At 38.3% G+C, this 22,162-nt stretch overlaps 1 protein-coding gene and 1 long non-coding RNA gene across 2 annotated transcripts; both read right to left on the reverse strand.

The window, feature by feature from the left end:
- Window positions 1–10,452: 10,452 nt before the first annotated feature.
- On the reverse strand, window positions 10,453–13,740 carry LOC142613226 (3-isopropylmalate dehydratase small subunit 1-like). Its single transcript, XM_075785471.1, has 2 exons — window positions 12,840–13,740; window positions 10,453–10,862 (listed from the first exon to the last, which is right to left on the reverse strand). The coding sequence occupies exon 1, from the start codon at window positions 13,626–13,628 to the stop codon at window positions 12,858–12,860; it is 771 nt and encodes a 256-aa protein (XP_075641586.1). The 5' UTR covers window positions 13,629–13,740; the 3' UTR covers window positions 10,453–10,862; window positions 12,840–12,857.
- A 1,618-nt stretch (window positions 13,741–15,358) lies between these two features.
- Window positions 15,359–21,926, reverse strand: LOC142611562 (uncharacterized). Its single transcript, XR_012840072.1, has 3 exons — window positions 21,810–21,926; window positions 20,948–21,012; window positions 15,359–16,396 (listed from the first exon to the last, which is right to left on the reverse strand). It is a non-coding gene; the product is annotated as an uncharacterized LOC142611562 (long non-coding RNA).
- Between the last annotated feature and the right edge of the window lie 236 nt (window positions 21,927–22,162).

Genomic DNA, 22,162 nt, shown 5'->3' on the forward strand with positions numbered 1-22,162 from the left:
GCGCGCAAGGCGGACCAAAGTGAGTTGCAATTGGACCGGTCCCAACTCTTTTATCCAAAATACTTGGGTCCAGTGTAGCAGGAGGCAGTCCAGCCCAAAATCACAAAAAGGCCCCCCACATTTAAATTGGCGACTCCACTGGGGAGTTGGGAGATAGAACGAGACAAGAAGACAGAAGTCCCCACAAAAAAATGCCTCTAAAATCCAGGATGACGTAAAACATGAATGTCGTGCCCTCATAGGCAGAGTCTAGGCCAATAACACCTCACCAAAACATGAAGCGTTATTACGTTTAAAGGAAAAAAAGTTATGTAGTCATCCCTTTTGCTTAAGTTTGTTTTATGTTTCCTTTTCCTTCAAGTAACTATGTCACAAAACAAGATTGTAACATGCTTTTTGGCAGTGTGTAATGAAAAAGTATGAAGTATTATAAAAGCATACCATGTCATAGTAATAGCAAAAGAGTAACAAAGTATAGCATCATAGTTACAAACCCAAACTGTGGCAGCCATGTTGGACTTGCCCAAATAAGTACTAAGGGAAACATAAAGTGTGCTAAAAAAAAAAAGGAGATAATAAGCAAAATAAAGGGAAAGCTACATCATCAACGAAGCCCAAAAATAAGGGTCTGATCTCCAAAGCGGCTAGACCCTCCAATACTAGAAAGGAAGCGCTCCTGGCGACCCTCCAAGTCTACCACCTCCTTCCTCAAAGCCTCAAAATGGGTATAAATGGCATTGACAGCAGGCTGAATCTTCCTCATGAAAAAGGCTTGGGCGATCTCACGAAGGTGGTCCAGTATCAACAAAATTATGCTCGATGTCGTTCATCACGCTCCTCAGCAGCTTCAAAAAGTGTTCCCTAGCAAAACGGCCAAGGAGGAATCCCTGCATGAAGTCACCGTGGCTGCTATAGATCGCCTTTAGATGAGAAGCACAATCCTCAAGTACTCTGAAGATATGGAAGTCAATATAGGGAGGCCCAAAACCCCAGAAGTCTGCGGGATCAAGGTCATTGATCTCATGCAGGTTGAAATGAGCAAAGAAGGCTGCGGCCTCACTCACTAGATCCGAAACTGTGGCAGAACTGCTGCCCACTTCAAACTGAGAAGGGGTAGTGGGAAACGGACCTGGTAGGAGATATGAAGAGTGGTATTAGAAATCATGAAGTAAGCAGATTGAATTTATGAATGAAAGAATGAGGAAGAGAAAGGAATGAAGAAAAACTCACCAGGATCTGTGAGAATGGGGGTTGTGGGAATAATAGAAACCGGTGCTGTAGTAACAGCAGAAACATGCACTGTAGGTGCAGCAGGAGAAGTGGCAGTAGGCATCACTGTGTTTGCCACAACCCCTGGCTCCTTAAAAGTCTCTACAATCGGAGGAACAGACGTGCAAAGCAAAGGGAGACCACATCAGAGGGATACATAGAATATAAATACGTATAAGGAGAAAAAGGAGGGTAAGGATATAATAAAATAAAATATAAAAAAAAGAGAAAAAAGGGAATTCAACGAAATAAGGGAGAAACATACCTATCAACTCAGCCTCGTGGTCCACACTCTCCTCTTCTTCAAATTCAGAAATCCTTTTCTTCATGGTAGGTTCGTCAGGCCGACATGTGGCAAAGCTAGGGATGGAAGAAAGGGTAACTACCAAAGAAGAGTCATCCTTCATGACCTGAGATAGAGTCGCGAAGGGATCACTGGTAGAGATAACAAGAGGTGTGGTAGGAGAGGCAACCTCGGTCTGGGCAATAGCCAGAGGAACGACTTTCTCTTGGGGACTAAGTGTCTCGGAAGGAATGGGAGCAATATCACTAACCCCTCAGCAGGAACTCCCTGTGCGGTAGTAGGAGTGGCAGAAGCCGTGGCAAGAAATACCACATCAACCCCGTCAAAGAAACCTTCCATGGGTGTGCCCATAGAGGCAGAAATCTCCTCAGCTGTGGGGTGATATATGGAGATAGGCTCGGGCTTGGCCTAGAAGAAAAATAAAGAGAAAAGTGAAGATGAGAGGAACGCATAAGGGTTAATGATGCAAAAAAATAAAAATAAAAATAAAAAAAGAGAGAAGAAGGAAAGGAAGGAGACATGCCTCAAACTCGGGCTCATCAAGTGAAATAGGATGTGTGGCAGACCTATCCTCCATGTGCTTAGATTGCAAACAAAAAGGGAGGAGGGGGGGACAAGAAGACGGAAATGAGTCAACAAGTATACGAAGTTAGCCGCAGGAAGAGCCTTATACAAAAATAATAAAGGTAAAGAAAGGTTAGAGATGACATACTCTCTGCTCAGTAGTGGTGTGTGCGAAAGGAGGAGAAGTCTTCCTTTTGCTGCCTCGGGTCCTGCTAGAAGGAGGAGCATCAGTAGATGGCCGCGGAGCTGTTGGCCTATACTTGCCTGCAGCAGGGCGCCTGCTGGAACGAGTACGAGCAAAGAGAGGAGTAGAGCTCTCTAAAACTATGTTACCCATGGGAGGAAGGTCTCTCTCAAAAGGTATAATGTCCGAACAGGTCTTAGAAGAATCATCACCTTTCTTCTTCTTCGCAGACTTAGACTTGGCAGAACTCTTCTTCACGGGCGCAGAAATGTTGATCACCTTCACCCTCTTCTCCTAACGCACGGGGTAATCACCGGCATGCCAGAACCACCCTCTCTCTTCCTCGACCCACTCAAATATGGCAGACCGACTCTACTTCCTGGTATGCGCCAATACAGACTTAGAAGGCAGGAGTAATCGAGGATTGGCAAAAACAACTGCACCAAGCCCATCAGGAGGAATAAGAGAAAACCCACGGCTGCTGAACAACTCCTTCTCAAATGAAGTCATCACTGTCTGCCAATATCCGTGCATGGTAGCAATACAAACACCCTCCCTCTGTGAACCTAGAATAGTAACTGCAGTAAAGCGCTTACTCCAAAACTCAAAGGTTGTGTGCCGCAGGAATGGCCGAATAAAAGTAGGAGACTCCATAAGAAAGGAAAGGTTATCAGGAATATCTTGATCCAGCCCAAACTGCCTCCTCACTCTGTTAGCAGGGTAGTGTATAAATCTAACACCCTCATTAGCCAGGTAAGGCAACCACCCGGCATTGGTGGCTGCCAAGTAAGTGATACCCCTCTCCTCAAAACCAGTCAACGGGGTAGGTAGTGGTCCCATCAATTTTAACAAACGGACCCATCACAGAATCAGCACATGTGTAACCCGTGCCTAAGTTCCTATATGCTTTCCACGAAAACCCAACTCCTTTATTGAAGAACTCAACAGCAAGATGATCAATCGGTTTCATACCAACCCAACGAAAAGCCAATGGAAAGTCAGACTCAAACCTACCGTAGAAATTAGTGATGACCCTCGGACACGAACGATACTTCTCCTTAGCAAAGCGGATAGACCTACACTTTGTCAAATGCTTGGCACAACGCTCGTACAACAAATGCTGCAAAATGGTGTTATGAACAGAGGTAGTGACTATGTGGCAGGAACCCGCCTGATTCTCATCACTTTGTAGGATATCTAACTGAACATACAGATGTCCTAGGAACATGGGTGCTAATGGCAAACTCACCCCAGCAGAAATCTTAATGGCTAATCGAAAATACAAAGGCTCCACAGCATAGTGGGGATGTGAGTCAAAGACAAACTTACAGAGCTAGAATGTGACGAAGGCTGCACAACAGGCAGCAACGGAGATCTTAGAAGTGGAACCAAGCCAATACGACAATTTCACGTTGCCACTCATCTTCTTCCTCAACTCGGCCTCCACGACCTCTTCTTCCAGAGAAAACTTCAAAGCACCAGGATTAGCGTCACCAAGAATAGGCAAAAACAACTAGTTTGCCACATCTTCCAAAGTCACGGTGATCTCACCGCAAGAAAGAAAGAAAGTGTGAGTAGCGGTGCACCATCGACGGACCAAATGGCGGAGATTGAACAGATTTCTGAAGTTAGACAAGCAACGAGATGAGACAATAGCCTTCAATACACTGGCCCGCTATAGTGACTCTATAAAACCCGTGTCGGACAACTCCTTGTCCACCTATTCCTTCCAACCCAAAGTTGTACCTGATCCAAACTCGAAGAGAATGGGCACAGGAAGTGAGGTACCTTGGCGGATGGCAAGATCAAGAATCGAGGAAGTCGACCGAGCCTAAGAGATGTTTGTGTTGCGACGACAAATAGCAAGCCACACACGGCCTGGCGACGGCGGCATGTATTTGCCGGGAACTTTTGGAAAATGGGCATGGGTATCGTACTAGGGGTCTATAAGAGGAGCACATTCACTATCGGGATCGCGCCTCTTCCTCGTCGGAGTGGTCCGATTCCAAAGAGGTAGCCTCTTCGCCTATCTCTCGCACGGCAGGATCATCGAAGACAACCTCTTTTCCCTTACGGTCGGAAGAAACTTGGCTTTTTGCCGGCGTCATGAGGTATTGGTTGATCGGAGTAGATGGTTGATGGTGTTTGGGAAAGAAGACACGGTGAAGAAAGGGGAAACGAGAGAATTTTTATGCTTGAAATGTGAAAGGACTCTTTCTTAAGTACCAACGTCATTAAGATTGACACGAAGGGATGCGATGGGTTAGTCATCGAATAAGGGATGGAATTAATGAAGAGGAGGTCGTGTTTCAGAATAATTGCTAAACTGGAAAATTCAAAAAGACAACATTGTTCATGGCAGGAAAAGAAAAAGAAAATATATATATATACACACACACACACACATACACACACATATATATATATATGTGTGTGTGTGTGTATATATGAGTTGGGGTCCACTGTTCGAAAAAGACCGCAAAGGAAAAGAAGAAGAAGAAAACAAGAAGGGCAGGAAAGTCTTTATTCGCATATGAACCGCAGGAGCATTTCATATGCTTAAGGGGCTAAATGTTGAGGCTCATTTTTGAAAAAGCCCACTAGTAGGAAGAAGCCCAACAATATGGGCAAGAAGAGAATTAGCGGATTGATAGGAAGGAACCATTAATGGCATGAATAATAGATTATAGGCTCATAAAATAAATAAATGGCTCTTGAAAAAAGAAAATGGGCCCAGAAGAGCCCAAATGAGGAATGAAGAAAAACAAGAATGGGTCGCAGTAGGCCCGATGTAATGAAGTAAGAAAGAAAGGGTGGGCGGCAGAATGCACAGATGAGCCCCAGACCGCGGTAAACGCATGAGCAGCAGACAAGTTTTGGATGTACACGGGAAGTGGAACATGCGCAAGACCCAGGCCCTACCAGCCTGTACCCAGCCAATACAGGAGTGGTGGGTCATGGGTCAGAGGTAAGAAAAGGTATGGTCTAGTGGTGAGGAGAAAGGGAAGCCTATTCTGGGATTCCTGCTCATGCTCTTTTGAGAGAAATGTCCTGCTGGGATGACATACCACTTAAAAGAGGGAGGATGAGCTGGAACCACTAGGTGCATGTCATGAGGGATAGGAAGGGAGAGCACTCATACCGTGGCAGACGAAAAGGCTACAGTGAGCAAACAAACAAAACAACCTTCTTTTTCTAGTAATGGGGAGTGGCACAACTAGCACAGGTAAGTGGTGACTAGGGCACTAACAGACTAGTGGTGGTCGGTAAGGACACCCAAACCAGACAAAGGTTGTTAAGGGGTAAAATGGTAAAGAAACAGTCGTGGCAGACAGTGTATAAAGAGCCTTTGCCCTGCATAGGAAGAAGGGGGCAACTGTAGTAATCACCACAAGAGTGATCACCATCATGCTGCACAAGAAAGCACTAAAGAAAAGAGAGAAAATAAAAGGAAGAATGGAAATAGTAAAACAGGGGAAAGAAACGGAAAGTTAAAAGAAAACAAGAGCAAGAGAGATTAGAATGGCAGGCATGTACCGATGGGTTTTTGCCTTCTCTCCCTCTTAAAGCCTACCCTCTGCTAAGAAATACTTTCAGGCACAAGCCATTCAGATCCGCTCCTTCAAAGTGTGTAATTTTCGCTGCATGATGCTCCTGCGAGGTTACCCACATTGAGAAAATTATTCCCTCCTTAGCCACAGCCCCGTAACTAAACTAAATGTGGCAAATTAAACTAAATGTGGCAAACTAACCATATTCTTCTTTGACTTTACTGATTATTGCTATATTTTCTCCTCCAGCCTTTATTATTACTCTTACAACTTGTTCTTTTATTTTATTTTAGCGAAAGATTGTTTACTTAGTTCACCTAACAATAACGTATTTCGCTTATCACTGTTTTTGTTGTACCCATTCCGCCACAGCCTTCTTATGCGGCAATTCTGCCTGCCTTGGACATGTGACAATAGTTTTGGCAAATAGAAGCATAGTTTGTGCACAAGTCGGACCAAAGTGAGTTACAGTTGAGCCGGTCCTGACTCTCTTATCCAGAATACTTGGGTCTAGTGCAGCAGGAGGCAGTCCAGCCCAAAATCACAAAAAAGGCCCACCACATTTGCGATCCTACCTGCCTAAAACGATTCGGATCTTTCAAGGATCTTTGCGATCGTTCAAGATTGGTAGGATGCTACGATTCTGATGATCCCAAACGACCTTAATTTCTTGTAATCTTCTTTAACTTGACAGAAGGCTCAGTTAGACTTAAATGAAAAATAAAATCTCAACAGACCAAATTTTTCCACTCTAATGTAGAGAGAGTGTCAGTTGGACCCAAATAAAAAATATCCCAATAGAGTGTCACATTTTAAGATTTTTGGCCTCTTTAAATGATGCTTACAAATGGATGTAGTGTTGTATGGTAATTATATCAATGAATGTATAATTTATATGATTATTTAACATACCAATGCATTTTTTTTTTCTCAAATAATATAGGATCTTGCGATCTACGATCCTACCTACCTCCCACGATTCTACGTAGGATTCCAATTTTGACAACCTTGGTTATGTGAGAACCACAAATGGTATTGTGGGACTCACAAACAGTACCCAAGAACAGAAGAAGCAATAAGCCAACTAATAATCAACTCTCAAATGCAACAGAAGAAGCAATAAGCCAACTGATAATGAACTCTCAAATGCACGCTTTGTCTAATTCCAATCAAGTTAATATAACTGGCTAGTCAACATTAATTAATGACAATAGACAAAATGATCTACACCTTGACAGTCTCTTATGACTTAACATGCCCATCAAGATGAACTATTTTCTCAGAAAAGAGAGGGTAAAATGAACTAGATCCAAGTCCAACCACTTGGCACCCCGCAATTCTCTTTCTGGTATCATTTAATTCTTCTTTTGCAATGTCTTTGAAGCCGAATAATATTTCAATAACTGAAGGATTTGAATTCGACCCTTAATGGCTTACCATTTGTGTTGGGTAAAAAGAAAAAGAAAAAAGATAAGTTACATAATTCTTCCAGGGGTGTTTTCAAATAGTATGTCCTAGACTTCTAAAAATATTTAAGAATAAAAAAAAAACTTTTTAAAGTGTTCCAATTTGCTCTTGCAATGAGTGATTATGAACTAATTAAAAGTAATAAAAATTCATGTAAATTATGTTTATAACTTATTTGGATATTAAAAGACATGTAACATGAATACCGACAAGAATTTTAGTGGGAGGGACTCATAAAACCATGGCATCTTTATGAAATTGTTTTTTTTTTCCATCAACTTTTTAGTGCCAAAAAAAAAAATACTCCATGTAATTCACATTAAGGGATTTTCTATCCAATTAAAATATAAGAAGTAAGAAGAACACTCATTTTAGTTATCATTGATTGGGATGCATTCATTTATATAGGATTGATTTGATCATGTGTGTGAGGAACCCATGACCAACTTTAGATAGGTCAGTAGGCCTATAAACTTGATATAGATAGCGGCCCATTGCCAATCAAACCTTCTGACTTACAAGCATTTACCATTGCAAAGTCTACTGTAACTATCGACCTTGTCACAGTCTATGCTATGTACAACAAAGAAGCCCTAGCTAAACTAAAAGGCTCCTCTTGAACTAAATGGTCTTACTAAATAAACGTAGAAAGGCCCATCTCCAACATCAAACTAACTAAATGGTCTTACTATATAAACGTAGAAAAGCCCATCTCCAACATCAATCTAATTAAAGTAATTTGGATTGACAATCAATCACAAATTGACATGACCCTCCCAATTGAGGATCTCATGGATACATTTGTCATGCATTAAATGCTATTTTAAGAGAGAAATATCTTTTACACACGATATGCATGATTTTCAAGTCACGATTTATGTGTAAAAATGTTGCATGTAAAATATTCATAACATATATATGTGTTATTATTTTACAAGGGAAATATCTTTTATACACTGTACACATATATACTTTTAAGTTACGATTTATGTATAAAAGTGGTGTGCATAAGATATTCATAACAGATGTGTGCTATTATTTTACAATCACCCATAAGTAACTTCTCTCATATTACTAGGATGTGAGATTGTCACACGTCCAATCGGTAGAATGACATGACCCTTGCAACTGAGGATTTCATGGATACACTTGTTATGCATTAATTGCTATTGTATGAGGAAAATATCTTTTACACACATGATACACATGCATTTTCAAGTCACGATTCATGTGTAGAAGTGTTGTATGTAAAATATTCGTAACATACATGTATACTATTATTTTACAAGGGAAATATCTCTTACATATACTGTATACATATACACTTTTAAGTCGCGATTTATGTACAAAAGTAGCATACGTAAGATATTCATAACAGATGTATGCTATTATTTTACAATTACCATGTGTAACTTCCCTCAAATTATTGGGGATGTGAGATTGTCACACGTCCAATAGTGGGTAGACATCCCTTCATTTTGATACATAAAATTTCTTACACTGCAGTGGAGGCTTTAAGGAGGTTGGGGAATTCACTTTGTGGTCTTGTGGCTTCCTTCCGAGTGGTTTGGGTTTTCTTTTTATCGAACTAAACCTCATTTCTCTATTTACCATTACACTGCAAGCAAGGTGTGGAGCAAGTCAATGCCACGCAATGGCCGTAACTGGCAAGACTAAAATTTCACACAAGCTTCGTCTTCACTTGTAGAAATCCGAAGATGAAGAAACAAAGCACTACCATGAAATATGGGGCCATGACTTTAAATCATGTTTATAGGGTAAAATGTACAAAGCAAACAGAACTTATTAGCACCTAAAATGAACTAAGCTGGACACATTTTTTTCCCCCTTACATTATAATCATCCCAACTCTCGTACACAAGCTGAGAACCACATGGCTGATCATTGGCAACTAGGTAAGTAGCATTTTTATTCAAAAACCAGTACACCAGGGATAGCTTGCCCCTAAATCTTCCTTGGTGATATTTGGTATTTACGCAATAAAACAAGAAGGCAGTGATTGTTCCAGAAATGAAACATGGACCGGAAGGGGAAAGGAACATCATTGAGAGCCCTCCAAGGAGGGCTTGGGGTTGGTTAGACCACCTGTTGTTCTAGGACGTGCCCCGGGCACATGCTACCCCATACGCGATGATGGCTCCATACGGTAAGAAATTGGGTGTGTGGCTAAGTGAAATATAATAATATACTAGTGCTACTATAGAATTTTATGAATTACGCACAGCACACTTTCTATTCTTTATCTCCTTCTACAAGGTGAACAGATTAGCTTACAGTACAAGGCCAATACCCACAGCGTGTGGTCTTCCAGACACCAACAAAAACCATCTGTCTACGTGATAGCCCTGCCAGGACAAATTCTGTTTACACAAGCAGTCCCAACTATGTGATGGGTCGTCGAATGATAAACTCGGTCACACAACACCTTAAGAGTCCTCGTAGTGAAGGTAATCTCCTGTTGAAGAGGCACACTACACATGATAAGCCCCTAATGGTTCCAGTCCATTCCACTCGTATCTTGGTTCTTACCAAGCCCAATCGACCCTTCCTATATCACATCAGAATACTTCCTGAAGATTGGTAGGCTCTGAACTAGTTGAAATGGTTATGAACCATGCAATTATGACAATCTGGTAAAGAATTAACGAGCACGCGTTCTGTGGAAACTTCATAATTACTATAGCGAATAGAAGTGGGAATGTAATGGCCTCGAGTTCTTGACAAGAGGCTTCATTGACAGCCATTCCAAAGGAGAGCTTGCGGTAGAGTATATTATGGATGATAATCGTCCTTTTGAACCAATGGCTATCCAAAACGTGTTCTAAATGTGGTGAATATTAGACCGAAAAGCTTTCCTCTGCCAATGATGAAAATGAAATGTATATCTAAGACTGAGATTGTTAAAAACTACAGCAATGGCCTATAGATTTTTTGTTCTATTCTCCTTTTCTGAATACAGAACTGAACTACGGATAAAAACCAAGATCATAAAATGACTCAAGACTTGCCTTTCGCCTTTATAATTTATACTTTCATGGGGCACAATCCTTAAAAAAAAAAAAAAAAAAAAAAAAGCAATTTGACAATCTTCATTGAATTTGAAATTGCATATTGCACAATGATATATTCGAAAATGGCTCAACCAAAATCTCACATGCAAAGATTCCTTGGTTCCTTTCTTGCAGGAGATCAAAGTGCGTTCAGGGTAATGAAACCAAAACAAGCTTCTAAGTTGATATATCAAACTTAAAACAACACTAATCTCTGAAGATAAGTTACAACACACACTAACTGCAAGTCCTACTGAAAACAGGCATAACATGAAGAGATGGCTATGTTTCAGTGACAACAGTCCTTTATTCTTTTGATAAGTATGACAATGGCACTTTATCATAGAGAGAAACATGGGAACACAAACTCTTCATCTGAAACATCTGGAAGAAAAGATCCATTAACATCCGTACAACTAAAAGCCTCCTGCTATGCATCTCCTATAAAAGCTCTAAAAGCAAGAAACAAACATTGAATTAGTTCATATATCTGATCCATGCAAAAAGATTTTTGTTCTTTATTTAATATATGATTGGATTGGGCATTCAGACAATTAAATATTGAGAACTTAAAATACAACAGCAAAGAGACATAAAATCTCACTCAAAGAGTACAATATCATGACCAAAAATAGACATTAATTAGAAATTTTGTTTAGCATTGATTAATATGTAGGTCTAAAACAAAAACTAGATATTTGCTTCATTGTTCAGCCCATTTCATGTCTGAAACAATTTAATCGTAAGAAAAAGAATATTTCACTCATGAAATTATAAGCAGACAAAGACATAAAAGAGCCTGGGGGAAGTAGTAAACTACAACATCCAATAAGATTCACATACTCCTTGGATATTTCAATCTAAAAATTCAGTATTAATAAATCATTTAGCAATCACTTCAATTGAAGATTCTACACCCTGAAAATAATATACAATTTACAACTTCCTCGCATACAGAGAACCAATGATCATTTCCAAATCTACACTATGTCTCCTACTCCAAGCAATGAAAACCAAGAACAAATAGCTTTCACCAAACAAGAAAAAATCCGACGACTCCCATCCATAGGCTCAAGCCAAGAGCACATAAATCATGAAGAAGAAAGTCTAATTTAGAAAGAAGAACAAATGTTGATATCTCATGTATCACACACCGTTAATTTACACATGCCCTTCAAGAAAGAGAACACTAACTAACTACTATATTAGTTGATTTACCTCAAAGTCACATGCCCTGCTTTAGCAGTCACCCAGATACTATCATCTTCCTACCCCAGTCTCCCCCCATTTCACTTACCCAACAAAGATTCTGTCATTGCTCCTACGCTAACCAATGAAGGTGAACACAGTGCACATCATAATAGAACCAAATTTAGTAATGGATAAGCCAATTGAACAATGATTTATCAAATGAATAATCATTAAAATAATAAGTGAATGGATATCATAATAAACATGAAAATTTCTTCCAGGATAATCTTATTCTAGCTACTCTTTACATTAATCTTAACCCCTATGAATCATGTTATCATGTCATTCATATTACTGACATCCAATTTAATCGTCAACTCAGGTTAAATTTTGGGTCATGTGAAGTCCAAGCATTACTAAATCCACAAAAAAAAATCAGTAATGAGGCGGAAAATTTTCATTTGATTCCAATTCATACACAGATCACATAGGAACTAGAACAAGAATAGCAACAACCACCAGGAAAGAAAACTAAATATGATAAACCCCGTAGGCTATAGTGGTCCCCTGTCCCCTTTTACATCTTTTGTTCAATCATTGGAGAGGCCAAATGAAGCTCATACATTCAGCTAGCTGAAGTTATGTATCATAAGTATAAGTGATTTCCTCCTTTATTTGCTTGAGCTCACTAAGAGACTCATCATCAATGCATAATTCATAGGCTAAACATAATAAATAAATAAATAAAATGGAACATTTTAGTTACAAATATGCCCCATGCCTTCTTCTCCAAGTTACAACACAAACCATATCAATCTAGATCCATGACAGTATACGGCACTACAGGTTAAAAAAGTATCCATATCCATTTCTTCTCCGTCTTAAAACACAAATTTACTTCAATTCATTAACTTTTATATGCAGAAAGCAGAAGCTAATGCATCCTAAACAACCTAATAATTCATCAAACAAAATATGCACAATAAGACCAAATAAAAACCAGTAAACAACGATTAAAAAATGAATACACACGCATAATCTATTTGCTAATCCTCACCTACACCACACTCTTTGCTGTCCAGTTTTCCACACACCCACAAAAATAAGTCACATTCTCAAAATAAAAGATAAAATTAAAAATTCACAATAAGAAAGTAAATAATTGATTAACACTCAAACAGAAAAGTGAGCAAAATTTCAATTCGAAAACGCAGATAGTGAGTGAGTGAGCAGAATACCTGAAATTCTAGGCTGAATTAATTAGTGGGAATCATGCCAGTTTTCCTCGCATAAGCGAAAATGCCACCGGCCTCAATGACGGGCCCAGCATCCCCAATGGGCTTCAGCTTGTACTCCTTCCCAGTCGTGTGATTGATCAAACGGCTCTCAGCGAGCTCAATGGTGATAGTGTCACCAGTCCTACACTCCTCACATATTCTACCCTCCGACTCCAGAGGGTACACCTCTCCCGTCGCCACCGAGTTCCTGAAGAATATCCGCGCGTACGACTCCGCCACCACCGCCGCCACTCCAGCAGCGCCTAGAGCCACGGGCGCGTGCTCACGCGACGAGCCGCAGCCGAAGTTGTAGCCGCCGATCACGATGGAGTATTTCGTTTTGTTCTCGTTTGGTTCAATGAATCGCGTGGTGTAGGAAGAAGGTAGGCCGATTAGGGCGTATGAGCCGAGCTTTTCGTACTCTTCGGGGTTAGAGGGGACCAAGGTGAGGTACTCGGCGGGGATGATTTGGTCGGTGTCGATGTTGTCGCCGACGACGTAGCAGAGGCCGTGGAATGATGTTTGGGTCGTTGAGGTGGTGGGGGTGGCGGTGGCGCGTGGGATGATGGAGGAGAGGGAGGCGCGTGGGGAGTGGGTGGTGAGGGGTTTGACAATGAGGTGGGTTGGGGTTTGGGATGTGTTGGGAAATTTGACAAAATGAGGAGTGGTGTGATAAGAAGGAGGGAAAGAGGGTTTGGTTGAGGCGGTGAAAGTAGGGTTTGGAGAGAGAGACAGTGAGGAGGCTGCCATCGTTTTGGTTGAGGAGAGAGTCAATCTGTCGAGAGTGTCAGATAGCCGAAGGTGAAAGTACAGAGGACTAAAAAATCAGCTAAAAATAGAGTTTAAAAATTTTAGAATTAAGATAGGGCTTGCACAAAATGCCGATGGAGCCTCTAGCCATCGAGCGTGCAAGTCAAAATGGGCGGCCCAAATGTAAGTAAATCCCTTCACTGCTTCACTACTTCCCTTTTCTTTATTTTTTAATGCATCAATCATCTAAATAAGTTTTTTTTTTTTTTTTTTTTTTGAGAAGATCTTAAATTACAATTTGTATGTTTAGATGCAGATAGAATAATGTTTTAATCCCATACTATTTTATAATATTTTTTCAAATCAATTTTCTTCTCATTTTAGGGATAAAACTTTTTGTGGGTTTAGATAGAAAATATTCGGGTCCCACCACCTCTTTTCTCCCTTTCCTTCTCAATCAAACACCTTTCAAAAAGTTTTGGGTTTGTTTAGTAACATTGTTCTAGCAATATTATTCATATTTTTTAGAAATACATGTAGATAAAAATCTGCGTGAAAATATGTGTAATATTGTTTAAAAATTAAAAATTATTGTTAAAAATGTCATACCAAACCGCCTCTTTCCCTCCCTTTTTTTTTTTTCCATCCACCCTAAAATTCATTCAACCAAACATACCCTTAATGACATGGCTAAAAACTAATTTTTTAATTAATATGACCACCCCCCCCCAACCACCCCTCTTTTTTTCTTTTCACTAATTTTATTCTTTTCATGGGTCTCCGAATTATTATATTGGAAATGATTAAAAATAAATCTAGAAATTAGAATGAAAGGAGTAACATTACAAGAATAAAAAGCAGATAAATTATATATTTTAATTAAGTTCTATATTGGTATCTCAAATTTTTTTTGAAGGAAACAATTTTGTGCTTTGATAACTTTTTGTCCATTCTTTGCTGCAATGGCCAATGACATGTTGAGCAAACTGTAATTTTATTTTTAATAAAACCAATACATATTTTCTCAATGGATCGTATATTGGCCGGGCATTCCTCAAGCCAAACTCTACACTTTAAATTAAGCTCCTCAACCCATACACTGTCAACGATTACCAAGCCCCAAACACAACCAAAACCAATCCGGCCAACATGAAAACGTAATCAATTGATTTTTGTTTTTTTGATACATAATCAATTGATTTTACTTCAACATAATCCAACCACCATATCCAAAATACCAAATCAGTCATACGTGAACACCTCAAATATTAATAAACAACTTTTTCGTAGAAAAGCATGACAAGAGTTTATGATTTGAATCATTTGATCATCTCTGATTTTCTATATGCACGATTCGTTCTGTCTTGATATATAAACTTATTGGGAGAGATGTGTTATTAATATACAATGTTACAATTACGAAGTGTTCACCATTGCAAATAGGGGGCGAGGAGAAGTGGGAAGGAGGTTTAAATATCTCACCTTTTCTGTTTAGGTGGAAGACTTATTTATAAGTTGCAAAATTAAAGATAAAACAACTAACGTATTGTACAAACGAATGCAGCTAGTAGTTGAAGGTTTGGGATGAGCTTTAAATTCAGATATCTTAAGTTTGATCCCAGTAGGAGTTCCCTCCAATTACACAAGTCAACCGTAAATTTGAGTTTGCTGAATCTGGACTAGGAATACTAAAAACATTATAAGACATCACAGCAGGAATTAGTCCCATATTTCTATCTATATATATGAACATGTTTTTTCAAACAAAAGGAATTAGGTCCCACGTTTCTATCTATATATGATCAATATATCACAAACCATAGACAAGTATCGATCTATATATCTAAAGAGCTATCATGTAAAATCATCCAAGAAAGTCGGCCTACACATATCCCTCAATACCATGAAACCATCCACAAGTATCTATGAATCTATATATCCAATATCTATAGTGTCATCACGGAAAATTCGTCCCAATAGCACCAATAAGGAGCAAATGAAGCCTCAAGGGCCTACACAACATGCAAGACAGTGACCGATCACCTGGCCAGAATATCTGATCCATGGAAGCCAAGTAAAACCAACCACGGAATAGACATGAGCATAGACACCAGATCGTAAAGTAGTAGCAGAGGCCAAACCCAATGGTCCCATAAGCATACAGGTACCATCTATACATCAGAAACCATGGTATCTATCTATATATCCATCCACCAATCTATATATCTAAAGTAAGTGTCATCATGCAAAAATCGACCCAACAGCACCAATAAGGAGCGCATGAGGGCTCAAGGGCCAACAAACCATGCAAGACGGTGACCGATCGCCCATACAACATACCTGATCCACATGACTGCACGGAAGGCTAGTAAAATCACCCATGCAATAGTATGCATGACAATGGAAACCACCAAGTAGAGCAGCAGTAGAGGCCAAACCAGCCCAACGGTGAGACCTGACGTCACCAAAAATGCTGTGTCCACAACAACCATCATCAGTATGCAAGCCACAACAAGATACCAAGTCAGCATTACATAGTCTCGCATAGGGCAGATTTTGAACGGTCTCCTGAACTGATCCATAACTCTGACCAAGAAGTGTAGTGGTTCCTTACAAATTCTGCAACGCTGTCTCCCACACTTCATCTCGACTAGTGCACAGTTCTTGCAAATGGTATGGTCACAATATGTGGGCCTGAAAGGATCTGTAGTCAGTATCTGGCATACGACACAAGTCTCATAGGTCATTGCTCTCGGATCCATCATAATCTGCATATGTTTAGGAGAGAAAAATTAGATTCAGCCTAAAACCATCCATATGAATCTATATATCTAATATCTCTAGTGTCATCATGGTCAGCCTAAAACACTTTATATTTGATCTGGATTTTACACCACACCAAACAACTGAAAAACACTAAAAACCATTTTAAGCCGAAAACAAACACAACTTCAATTTATAAATGGTCGTAACTAATTTAACAAGTAATTAATTTATCATTAAAAAAAAAGTCCGTTTGGTGGCTGAGAATTGAAGAATTTGCTATAATTAAAGTCAAGTGCTGTAATATAAATTGTAAGTATACAGAGATATGTATCGGTGAGCATGTGGATGTCTCTTCCAGTAAAAAAAGTCAATTTTGGGAAGAGCTAAAAATACAATTTTTTATATTATATTTATTTATTTATAGATAGATATTGGAGGAGATGGGAGGTGGAATTCAAACAATAAACATTTGAATACTACAAAGAATGTTATTATCACTATGCTATTGCTTGGGCTCCTTTTTTCACAATTATTTTCAACAACTTGCTACGGTGACATGTTTTGATGAGGACAACAAGTCACCAACACTCACATGAGCCTACCAATACCATTGAGACTATTTTTATTATCTACCAATCACAAAAAGTCACATGAAAAATTTTGCATCACTAGATTTATTATTTGGGGAAATAAAACCACAGGTATAGAAACTTCAGGGTTGTGGTTCGTGATTTTATTCATAATTCAAAAAATGCCACATGTTGGTCATTTCTCAAACAATACTATTATTTTCCAATTTACAATTCTCAGGTTTCTTGTGAATGTAATGCTCTTAAGCATAGTTATTAAATTTGGGTTGGAACTTGACCTAGTATAGCCTTCGAATCATTGGGTCACTAGTCAAACAATTGGTTCTATTAAAAATTTAAATTATTGTTAGAAAGCATCTAACCAGTTAAAAATAAATAGATCAATTTTTAGAAAATTTTGATCATATGACTAAAAACTCTATTAAAAAAAACTACTCGATTCTCACCCTAAAATCCCTAGCTCATGAAGAATGCAATGATTTCGGCCAATAAGCCTTTGCAAGATTATCTATAAGGCTATATAAAAAAAACACTTGTAAATAGGCTTAAGCCCTTGATGGATTCCCTAATCACTCCCTTCTAAAATGCTTTTGTACAGGGAAGACAAATACAAGATAATGTGACTTTGGCTTATGAGATTTTTAATTACCTTAGAAAACACAAGAAAGAAAAAAACAGATGTGCCTCTTTGAAGCATGGCATGAACAAAGCCTGTGATAGGCTAAGATGGAATTTCCTGAAAGCAGTTCTCTTGAAGATGAATTATCCCACTCATTGGATAACCAACATAATGGAATGAATGCTTTTCTAGTTTCTGCGGTGACCTACCAAATCCTTCTTGATGGTTCTCTATCCTCCCCCATTCAGCCTAAGAGAGGAATTAGGCAGGAAGATCCCTTTTCCCTTTACCTCTTACTCCTCTGTGCAAATGTGCCCTCGTGGACATTGATCAAAGGAGAAGATTCGAACTCTGTAGTGGGATTAAGATAGCTAGATCAGCCCCTGCCGTCAACCATATCCTGTTTGCAGATGACTCTCTGTTGTTCTTCAAAGTTAATGATAAAGTCCTTTGGTTTCTAGGATATAAACTATCTTGGTTCTGAAGGATGTTAGGCCAGTTGATTAACATCCGAATATGAAATCTTTTTTAGTCCTAATACCCTCACAGACTTAAGAACAAAATGGGAAAAAACTCTCAACATTAGGTCTGCGAATCAACTAGGGAAATATTTGGGCTTCAATTTCAATTATAATAGGATCAAAATCTCTCATTTTCAAGCTTTATTAGATAAAATAAACTTGAAGCTTCAAGTTTGGAGGGCAAAGCTGCTTTCACAAGCTGGAAGGTAACCTTTAAAATCTGTACTCAATTCCATCCCCCTCTATTCTTTTGCATGTTTCAAATTCCCAAAACCTGTTTGTAAAGAATTGGATAGGTCCATTTGCAACTTTTGGTGGGGGCATGAAAATGATAAGAGAAAACCCCATTTAATGAGTTGGGAAGCTTTGTGTCAACCAAAATATTGTGGGGATTAGGTATTAGAAAAGCATCCTGGCTAAACAAGGCTATGTTAGCCAAGAGGGTATGGAAACTATACAGCCAACCCAACTCACTCTTCTCAAAAACAGTCCAAGCCAAGTATTTCCCCAAAGGTTCCCCTTTGGATGGAACACAGAAACCACAAGACTCTTGGTTCTGGAAAAGTGTTTGCTATTGCACAAACACCCCTCTCGTTAAAGACCAAATGGAGACTAGGCACAGGTAGAAGTGTAGAAATAAATGATACGGCTTGGTTTCCCCCCAAGCTCAGCTCTTCCCAGCTGGATAGTTTGAATATTCATTGAGTTTTCAATCTCATAGATCAGAACGCTAGAACCTGGAACTATCAAATCCTCCAACAGGTGTATAATTATGAGGAAGCAAAAGTAATCAGTTCAATTCCCATTACAAGGACAGACGGTAAGGATAGAGTCATCTAGGCTTTTTTTAACAGCAGGGAGTAAGTACGAACTAAAAAAAGGCTACCAATCCATTATGGTAGCCCAAGATAGTAACAACAACAAAAAACAAACAAAGCCTTAGTCCCAAAATTGTGGAGTCAACTATGGATCCTCAACATATTAGTTAAGGTCAGTCAAATGTATTCTTGGCCTTCATTCCACTATAACTTAATGAGTATTTTATGATCACACAACACTCCTAATGCACTTCTCTACTTCGTCCTCTTATCCTATGATTCACATCATCCTCAATTTCTCCATCTTTATGAATTATTGATCTAAGTTATCAAAAGTTGTTGCTCTTTTGTATCTCTTAACCATCAAGTCTTACCTCCCCTTCGTTTATGTTCTACTTTTACCAAATTACATTCCATGTACTCTTTTTTAGTCCTACTTAATCAAAAGCCTAGATTCTAGAGCGTCTCACCAAATTTCTAACTTGGCATTAACTCTAGTTTTAGTTTCATCCATTAAACCTATATCATGTGCTAAAAGCATACACCAAGGCACTTCCTCTTGGATTGATTTTGTGAGCTCATCCATCACTAGTGCAAAAAGAAATGGACTTAAAGCTCATCCATCCTTGATGCAAAGTTGCAAACTTATAGTGATAGGAAACTCACTTGCAATTCCTCTACTTATTCTCACACTAGTTACAGCGGAGCTGTACATTTCCTTGATATACTTCAGAGAAACTCCTTTCTTTTCCAAAATCCACCGCATAACGTCTCTAGGGACCCTATTCTATGCTTACTAGATCAATTAAAATCATATGAAGATCTTTAAATACCTCTCTATATTTTTCCATCAGACTTTTGGAATTTGTTCCTAATTGAGGGTGAGAATCCAAATCCACAAGACACAATATCTTGTAACCTTTTGATTGACAGGTATCACAAGGCCTATATACAAGGAGCAGACAGTTCCATCACAGTAGCTAAGCCCCTGTCAGAGGAGAGACAAAGTGGGCAACAAGACTGGCAACTCATATTGCTAGTGGCAGGACATGGCAAAAGCAAGGAAGGCAGAGGGGGATTTGAATTTTTGGCTAAAGACCGAGAAGGGACTGAAATATTCAAAAGGTTGCTATTCCAGTAACAACCCCAGTTGAAAACATTCAGTCATTCTAGCTGTAAAGGAAGCACTATACCAAGCAACGGTGAGACAGTTCACAAGCATGGTAATTTTGACAAAGAACAAGCAACTCCATGAAATAGTGAAAAAAAAAAAAAGCTGGCTCGACTAAGTCAAGTCGGGTGGATGACATGGTTCTATGGAAGGCTGAAGGAATATCTATAGGGAGCATAAAAGTTAATAGGCAGGTCCTAGATGTAGTTAAAAAATGGGCTAAACCGGCAACAATGTTTTGTATAAACTATAAACTACATGGAACCTTGGGCTATTTCTGTAACTCAGTATTTTGCGAGTTCTTAAAAAAATGCAATATTAATAATTGCTGAACACTCTTTGTATAAGATAAACATAAAGAGCTCAACAATTTTTTTTAACAAAAATGTATAATGTATAATGTATAGTGATAAACCTTAGGTCACTATAATAAGCCTAATAATAGGACAAATTTTACAATATTTTTTATAAATATTAAGGTGACGGTTTATAAACAAATTCAAATGTTAAGGTGACAAATTTCACAATATTTTAAATAATATTTATAAACAAACATGTCACTAATCACAAAAATTAATATATTAAGTGGTAAATTCACAAATCACTATTACTATCATATTAGTTTGTAAACCTAAAATCGGTAGAAATTGCTTCTTCTTTTTTCTTTTCCTTTTTCTTTTTAAATCTTTAAACACCGCAACATTACTAATCTAGCGCCACAGCAACGAAGGTGAAATTCTTAAAAAACAACTATTTTTTCAAAAACAATAATAAAGAATAAAATTCAGCTGTTAAACCTCAACCACAAATGGTAAAAAACAGCAAGAAAATTACCTCAATTGCCACAAGCCCCCCTTTCACTCTTCTTTTGCAAGCTTCTCGGTTTCCAAAAACTCAAGCTACAAATCAAAGATAGATAAATAATTAACTGACCATATAATTTCAAGTGATCTATAAACAATTAAGCCAAAATTACGAACATCAAAGTACCTTAAAAAATGAGTCGGAATATGAGATAGCAGAACAGTTATGAATATAAACGGAAATTAGAGCAAGCTTCTCAGTTTACAAAAACTCAAGCTACAAAGATGGATAAATAACTAACTAACCATATAATTTTAAGCAATCTATATACAATTAAGCCAAAATTACGAACAATAAAGCATCTAAAAAAATTGAATCGGAATATGAGATAGCAGAACAGTTTTAACACACAAGCATCGGGTGAGCATATTGTCCTTGTAATCATTGTTTTTCCCTTCCCCTGTTCTATATACGTTAAAACAGGGTATCTTTAGCTGGTATATTGTTTGATATTATTAATACAATACCTATCTTTTATCTCAAATATATATATATATATATATATATATATATATATATATATATATATATATATATATATATAATCGGAAATTAGAGAAAAAGATTTACAAATAAAAAGAACATAATCAATCCAAAGAATTTGATTTAATCAAAATCCAAACACATGCTGAGGCCTAAAAAGAAAAGAGAATTTTACAGGATAAATAATTAACTAAACATGTAATTTTAATCAAACTATAAACAATTAAGGCAAAAATAGGAACAATAAAGTACCTAAAACAAATTGAATCGGAATGTGAGATAGCAAAACAGTTTTAAACATGATTTTAAGGAACAGATACAAATTGAGAAGAAATGCGCAGATACTTACAGAGTTTTAGTTGAGGTGCGCACACTCGATCTTCGCAATCGATCTCAGTTCTCCTCTAATACAAGAACAAGAACAGGTTCTAAGTTAGAGAGAAGAGCAAAGAGAGAGAGAGAGAGAGAGAGAGAGAGAATTTTCGTTGAGAATCGCATTCGATCTCAATCTCAGATCTCCGATCTCTAACACAAGATCAAGAACAGGTTCTAAGTTGTAGAGAGAGAGAGAGAGAGAGAGAGAGAGAGAGAGACTCTTACAATTTTTTGATTCGAAGAAAAGCGCGCAAAACACAAAATACACTGATTCGTATGTAATGTATTTATAGTGTTCCCGATGTTTTTCTAACAGGGACTATTTAA

This window comes from Castanea sativa, chromosome 10 (assembly GCF_040712315.1).
Source record: "Castanea sativa cultivar Marrone di Chiusa Pesio chromosome 10, ASM4071231v1".
Taxonomy (NCBI): domain Eukaryota; kingdom Viridiplantae; phylum Streptophyta; class Magnoliopsida; order Fagales; family Fagaceae; genus Castanea; species Castanea sativa.

Bases quoted from the DNA above. Each gene is read 5' to 3' on its own strand.
- LOC142613226 (XM_075785471.1), bottom strand. From the start codon at position 13,628: ATGGCAGCCTCCTCACTGTCTCTCTCTCCAAACCCTACTTTCACCGCC.